This window comes from Prionailurus viverrinus, chromosome D1 (genome assembly GCF_022837055.1).
Source record: "Prionailurus viverrinus isolate Anna chromosome D1, UM_Priviv_1.0, whole genome shotgun sequence".
Classification (NCBI taxonomy): Eukaryota; Metazoa; Chordata; class Mammalia; order Carnivora; family Felidae; genus Prionailurus; species Prionailurus viverrinus.
The window spans coordinates 105,346,584-105,354,053 of record NC_062570.1 but is presented as its reverse complement, the minus strand read 5'-3'; the positions used below and the strand labels follow the sequence as shown (position 1 = coordinate 105,354,053).

The following is a 7,470-nucleotide window of genomic DNA, read 5'->3' as shown; positions in this document are numbered from 1 at the left end:
GGGGTGATGGGGGTTCTCTGCAGGGGTCATGGGGATTCTCTGCAGGGGTGATGGGGGCTCCGCAGGGTGATGGGGATTCTCTGCAGGGGTGATGGGGCTCTGCAGGGGTGATGGGGGTTCTCTGCAGGGGTGATGGGGGCTCTCTGTGGGGTGACAGAGGCTGTCCCGTGGGGTTTGGGGGCACTGTGCCTTCCCTGCCCCTCCAGCCACGCCACCGAACCACTCGCAGCCTCCTCTGCAGGAGCTGAGCTACCGCCCCTCCCGCCCCCCCCCGGGGGGGGGGGCACTGCAGGGGGGAGGGGCGATAGGCGGGAACTGAGCCCCGTGACGCTGCGCGCGGCATAAATAGCGGCGGCGGCAGCCGGGGCCGCGGACACGTCGAGGGAGCCCAGCCGCCGCGCTTCCTCCCCGCGTTCCCGAGGCCACGCGATGCGCTGAGCGCCCCGGGCTCTGCCAGACCCGACCGACCGACCGGACGCCCGCACCCGCCGCCGACCCGGGACCCCGCCCCCGCTCAAGGTACGGCGCGCCCCGGGGGGGGGGGGGGGGGCAGCGGGAGGCGACCCCTTCCTGCGGTCTGCGGTCCGCGCCCCTCCGGCACTGGGCCCTCCCGGGGCCCTTCGCCCCTCCCCAGCCCCCCAGCCCCCCAGCCCCGGCCGCCCGACGTGCGCCCCGGGGCCCCGCTGCTCGCCCCACGCCCGCCCCGCGCCTTCCTTGCAGATGCCCGGCGGCTGCGCGCTCCTGCTCGCCTGGCTGCTCTTCGCCGCGGCCCTTTCGGCCACCCCGGGGCTCGGGTCACCGGTGAGTGCGGGCGCGTCCCCCCGCTCCGGGGCAGGGGGCGCGGGGGCTGGGCAGCCGCCCGGGAGCGGGGCGGCGGGGCTCCTGCAGCCCAGGGCCGGGGTCCCGCGGGAGCGCTCCCCGCTCCTCCTGGGGGGTTGGGGGGGGTGGGGAGGCGCCTCTGCCGGCGCACGACCGGCTCCGGGCTAGAAACCGGTGAAAGCTGGAGGCTGCCAGCAAATCTCATTTCATTCCGTCCAGGAGCGGGCCACCCACACGTGCCCTCCACCTGGCGTGTCCTCAGTGTGGCTTAGAAGCAAGTTGGGTGCACCGTGGGTTCCGGGCGGTGGCTCTAGAGTGAATTATTTGGTGAAGCCAGCAGTCCTGTTTTCAGGTCGAATGTAGCAAATGTGGGGGCAAAGCAGGGATTCCTGCAGCCCCGGGAAGCGTATGCGTTTTCCAGATTCCCACATCATGCGTGGAAAGCCTGGTGACCGGCCTTGAATGTGTGTCTCGCCTTAACGCACTGTTGTGTGTGTGCTTGTAAATTCCGTGATAGTCTGAAGCACCCCGCGACAGCTTCCCACTGGGGGGTTACCCTGCCAGAAGCTGCCCTGGGGGCTCCCGTGAGCCCCTGCAGCCTGTACCGGCTCCAGCCTGGCCATCTGACCCCCTTTTCTCCCCACCCCCCAAAGGTGAAGGAAAAGAGAGGCTGGACCCTGAACAGCGCCGGCTACCTCCTCGGGCCACGTAAGTGACAGTGCGTGACGTGCTCAGAAGGCTCTGCTCCTCCAACGCCCGGAGCCACTTGTGCTGACCCTGCCCCTGAGATCCGCGAAGCCAGCCACACTGTGATGCTGACTCTCCGGTCTCAGTCAAGGGGAAGTGGGGGCTCCGTGAGGCTGTGAGCAGGAGGGGGGGCAGCTGATTCCAGTAGTCGCCGCGTCCACAGTGGCGCCCCTTCCCGCGCCCCGAAAGGCAGCCCCGGCCCGGCCGCCAGCCTCCTGCTCCCCCTTTATTTCTGTCCCTCAGCAAATGGGCAGATGCCTGGGGACCTCTGACCCCATCTGCCCCTTCTCTTTGCCTTGCTCTGTCTTGAACCTTGACCCGTCCTGCGGCTTGCGGCCAGGCAGACCCTGGGCACCCTCCCCTTGCCTCGTCCACCGCCCCTTTTCCCTTGGGGCTGCCCCCGCCCCACCCCCAAACCTCACGGGGTGACCAGGGACCTGTGCATCGCTGCGCACAGCCTTGCCAGCCTCCGCTCTGGACATGTGCCCAAGCACCGTTCCTTCTGGAAGCCTCTCCCTCCTCGCCCTCCTGCCCTGCACCCCGACGTTGCCCGGGCTTCCCCAGGTCACAGCCCTTGAAGGCGGACCTTCCCTCGGGGCTCTGTTCTGGGTCCTCTCCCGAGTCCCTGCGCCTCCCTCAACACCCCCATCCCCCCTCAGCGTCACAAACACAGGCCGTCTTCGCCACTCAAGCCCTCTCTCTGTCGTGTTTTTGGAAGCCCCGGATGGGAATTCCCGGATGGCCCCAGGACAGTTGAAACATGCTCGCCCCGTGCCCTGCTCCAAACCTGTCCCCTCGCCTGCGGGCCCTCCCCAGCCCACTGCCATCACCAGGACCCCTCGTGGCGCCCTGCTCTCTGGGGACGGACGGTCAGTCATCCCATGTGGCACAGGGCAGGACTCAGAGTGTTACAGCCTGACCAAAATGCCCCGTTGGGAGGCGAGTGGCAAACAGGAAGAAAGCCGAGTGTCAGCCGGGGGCCCGGTGACCCACACGTATAGGTCTCCCGGGGCGTGACTGGGGCCGGGGCTGGTGGGCAGGGGTTTGTACCCGGCTGCATGGAGAGGCATGAGATGCCCACAGCCCTCACCCCGGGCCGTAAGTGGAAACGGGTCAGCTGGTCCGAGTCCCGATGTTCCCCCAAGGGGCCTGCCGGCCGCAGTCGGCCTCGGTAGCACTTTGTCTGCTTTGAAAGCTCACATCTGGGCGGGTGGCCGATGGCAGGGCACCTGCACCAACTTGCGGTCGCCCACCAGGGTGCCAGGCCGCCCCGGGCCTTAGCTCTGCGCCACGAATACTCCAGCTGAACCGTGAGGCCGGGGTGGGGGGCTTGCGCGTGTGGGGAACACACTAGAACCCGGGCGTGTGGCTTCACCCGAAGCCATCAGTTCCCAGAACTTGCCAGGCTGTGGGTGGACTACTCCTGAGCGTCCCGTCCTTGACGTGCCTCCGTGGGGACGCGGTGTAGCTTCACTGCCTTCACGATGCCGAGAACCCGGTGGGTCTGGACGTGCTGGGCCTTCACACGCCCCTCGTGTGGCAGCTGCTTGTGGAGAGGCCAGTGCTCGCTCCGGGCTGTGGGACTCCTGGCAGGAACAGGGGGCAGCAGGCTAGGCCTCCAGCTGGCCCCAGCCCCGAAGAGGACAGCTCTGCGACCTGCGGGCTGCGTGTGTCCCCTCTGTCCGAGTGGCACCTGCAGATTTTAATTATCCTAAAGGAGGGGACGAGGGAAGACCTTTCACCCTCCCTCCAATCGCTTACACACTTGCAGTTTCAAATTTGCAGGCAGGGCTGGTTTGGGGACAGCCTTAGATCTTAAAAAGAAACAGAAACAAACCGTCCCCTGTTTATGAACTGCCTTCCGTAGCAGGAAAGGAGGCGAATAACTCGGTTCCCACCAGAGCAACTAGGGAAGAGCCCGCAGGGCGCGCTTAGCTCCTAACCCCACCGTGAGAATACAGACCTCCTGCCGCAGAGGGTTGTCTGATCGCCTGGGGGATGCTTCCGGAAACACAGGCACGGAGAGCCAGCCGGGGCCACAGGCAGCGTCTCTGGGTGCTCTGGTCTCGGGTCAAAGGCAAGGGCAGGTCCCCGTGCGGTCCTGTCGCTGCAAGTGGGTTGGCCTCGCCTGCGGGACGGACAGACGGGCTCAAAGGGCTCGTTTCCCCGAGCCCTTTGGGACCCTGAGCTCCGTCCCTCGGGAAGCACCTCGTCTCTGTGCTTCTGGCCCGGAGGAAAGGAAGGCCGGCCACCGGAGATCTTTGCTCGTGGTGCCTCAGAATGTTGAAACTGCGTCCGTCAGGAAGATGTGAGCCCTGAGGCAGGACCCTTTCACCATCAAGGTGGTGTCTCTGTCCGGCTGGGTCACCAGGAGCTGGACATCCAGACCGGCTCGTGGGTGCGCCCCATTCCGCCAGCGCGGGCCGCGTCCCGGCCGCTGCTGCAGACGGCGGGGCCCTGACCCGGCTCCGGGCGCCACGCGAGGGTCGCCCTGCTTCTTCCCGCGTGTCGTGCCGCGAACTCCGGACGGACTCCGGCTCTGGAGGAAGGGGTTCGTTTCGTCCTGCTCGGCCTGCTCAGCCCCCGCAGCCTGCCCCCGTCGCCCCTTCACCTCCGCTGCCTCGTCAGCCCCGATCAGGCGCCTGGCCCCCCGCTGGACGCTGGGTCAGGACCTCCCGCTCTCTCCCCGAGTTTCTCAAGGGGCCGCTCTGCTTGCGGTCCCTCGTCTCACACCGCCCAGCGCACACGAGCGCACGCGTGTGCACGCACCCTCGGCCCCCCTGCTTCCCCCTCCCCCTCTGCCGCTGTCCTGGCTGTCTCTGGCCGCCTGGCTCCAGTCCAGCTGCCACAGAGGTCTTTGAAAGATAAATCTGTTTTCAGGGACATAGGACCCCAGCCCCTGCGGTGTCCCCGAGAGACACTCAGCTCGGGCGCCGGCGCCCCTGGGACCCCCCCCGGACACTCCCCTCGCTCCCCTCCTGTCTGGGTGGGCTCCCCCCTCCGGCAGAGTGCCAGCACCTGGGGGAGATCGTGCCTCTGGCCCTGGCACGAGTCCCTCGCTCCACGGAGAATGATCTTCCTGCTTCTATGGTTTTCCTGCCGTGGCTTTATTTTTACCGTGTGTGTTAGATTATACGCAGCCAGCGCGTCCTTCTCTGGGGCTGGGGCATGTGTGACGACAGTCAGGTGCTTTCCTCTCTGGTTGCAAACAGATGCCATTGACAACCACAGATCGTTTCAGGAGAAGCCTGGCCTCACTGGCAAACGGGAGCTCCCGCCCGAAGACGAAGCAAGGCCAGGTGAGCGAGCTGTGGGTCACATCGCGGTCCGCCACTCCCAGGGCACGCAGGCCCCTTGGCCTTGACCTGGCTCTCCCCCCGCCCCCCCCCCCCCCCCCCACCGCCCGACCTCCCCGCGGTGCTGAGCAAGGCCCTGCGGGGCGGGAGGGGTCACGGCCAGTCTGTTGACTTCCAGATGCCCAGGTCTCCTCAGACGGAGAGGTCAGGTGCAGACCACCGTGGGGCAGGTTTTGCAGACGCGGATTCTTTCTGTTTCCTAGGAAGCTTTGCCAGGCCGCTGTCCGAGAATGCTGTTGTGCGCACGATAATTGAGTTCCTGACTTTCTTGCGTCTCAAAGGTATGTGAAATATTACTCATTAAAAAAAAATTTTTTTTAACGTTTATTTTTGAGAGAGAGAGAGAGTGCGTGTGAGCAGGGGAGGGGCAGAGAGAGAGGGAGACACAGGATCCCAAGCAGGCTCCAGGCTCCGAGCTGTAAGCACAGAGCCTGACTCGGGGCCCGAGCTCACGGACTGTGAGATCATGACGTGACCTGAAGTCCGACGCTTAACCGACTGAGCCATCCAGGCGCCCCAAAATATTACCAGTTTTAAAGGCCACCTCTCGGAACCCCACACACGTGAAAAACCTGCCAGAAAGGGCTCCCATAGAATTCCCTTGGGGAGTAAGTACCCCCCCCCCCCCACATTCCCATCGCCAGTGTTGGTCGGAATTGCTGGTGGTCCCAGCACTGTCCCCTGAGAGGGACCCTCGACAGGAAGCAGGGGAGAGGGAGGCCCCAGGTCCCACCCACTCGGCTGGGGCCACACTTGGTGTCACGGCAGCAACTCCTGTACATTTTAGGGGCCACGGCCCCTTGTAGGCCATCATAAACCGTCTTGTCAGCCCGGTGAATTAGTTCGCCCGTGTTTCCGATTCCAGTCTTTCTTTCCGCAGCCTTCCCATAGGACAGGCTGCCCTTCTGTCTGATGACCCCATCCTAGGTCTGGTGTCTTCCGGGGGTACCACATGCCACGAGGCCTCCCTGGGGGCCCGTTTCAGCCTCGCGCCTCTGCCTTGTGTGGTCGTGCGGGCGACAGTGAGCAGTGACTGCCTTCATCACACAACCCCGGGGGTCACACTGCTCGCCGGAAGGCGCCAGGACAGAGGACGGAGGTGGCAGTGCCCCGGGAGCGGAGCACAGGGGACAGGGACCGGGGACAGCGGGGGACACGGTTGTCACGTTTTGCACTTTACGGTTTGTTGTGAGTTTGGCCAAGACTTGGCCGGGACCAATTCCTGGGTCGTGTTTTGGTCTGTGTGCTTTCTGGCTGCGCGGGTGGCCGGGGTTGAAGGGGTTCAGGCGGGTGTGGGAGGGAGGAGGTCAGAGGCCTGCGGCTCCTTCCTGAGAACCGCCCGTGGGCAGGGGGACCGTGGAGGACGCGGCAGTCCCAGAACCCAGAACCGAGTTCGCTCCGTCGGAGCCCCGCCGAGCGCGCGGAGAGCTCCTGCCGGAGAACATCTGGTGGTGACTTTTCCAGCAAGGGGCAGACGGACTCTTCCAGGGGCTTCCCGTTCTCTGCTCCGTTACGTTTCGAATTTTGTCACACGCATAGGGGACACCGCTTTTTATTACCCCAATGCGGATTACACGCCTTTAAATCATGGTTTAAAAAGTCTGACCGTTTCAGATGCATAAGAGGTGTGAGACTTAACGTCGGTAAAGGGTGCGGAGTGGGATGGGGTGTGCCCGATCTCGGGTATGATCCTGGGAGACCCCCGGGGAGCGGCCGCATCGGCTCGGGCGTGCGGGTTTGGAGCGCCCGCTCTCTCTGGGGCTCTACCCAAGCGCGTTCCTTCTTTGCAGAGGCCGGGGCCCTGGGATTCCTACCCGACCTCCCACCCGCAGCCTCCGCAGAAGACTGGAAACAGCCCTGAGGAAGCCCTCGAGAATGTTCCTCCGCACGATGTCGCTTCCGGCCAAACTCGGCCACGACGGATGGTGTTGTGCCAACTTACGTGGGGTGGCCAGTCCTGTCTTCTCTGCCTTGATGCTGTGCCGTGTTATTGCTGTTAAGATTTTTTTTTCCCGTTTGATAATTATCTTGAGTGGCAAAATAAAAGATAGCAACCGCTTTCGATGGTCATTTCCGTGTGTCTGTCTTGTCACCCATGCCACCGGGGTGGGGGGGGGGGCGTTTAAAAGATAAAGCCTGATTAGAATCCCGAGTTTTAAGCCCAAATTTTACCGTCCAGAGCATCTGTGAGACTCCGTCTCTTGTCACGGCGAGGGAACGTGTCCAGGGAACACAGAGTTATCTCCGTTTTCAGCCGAGTACAACATAATTACGCAGGTGGGTCTGTTACCGACCCAAACACAAAACAGAACCGAACCCCTGCCCGCAGGGAGCTGGTGCTTTGAGAGGTGGAAACGGAAAGCCTAGGGCACCCCTGAACATGATAGATGAGGGAATTCTCCGGTGCTGGCGAAGGTCCCGGGTGAGGAGGAGGAGGGAGACCCAGCAGGGCGACGTGGGGTTTGACAACCGTGTTGAAATCACGCGGCCGGGGTACGGAGGTCGGGGTCCTAAAAGTCTTAACTGCCTGACCGGTCGGGAGACGTGT

The 7,470-nt window shown here is 64.1% G+C and overlaps 1 protein-coding gene across 1 annotated transcript; it reads left to right on the top strand.

Moving 5' to 3' along the window:
* The first annotated feature begins 372 nt into the window (after positions 1-372).
* GAL (galanin and GMAP prepropeptide) lies at positions 373-6,971 on the top strand. The gene is made up of 6 exons (XM_047879304.1): positions 373-519; positions 721-801; positions 1,473-1,527; positions 4,779-4,865; positions 5,126-5,203; positions 6,713-6,971. The coding sequence occupies exons 2-6, from the start codon at positions 721-723 to the stop codon at positions 6,781-6,783; spliced, it is 372 nt and encodes a 123-aa protein (XP_047735260.1). The 5' UTR covers positions 373-519; the 3' UTR covers positions 6,784-6,971.
* Positions 6,972-7,470: the final 499 nt, after the last annotated feature.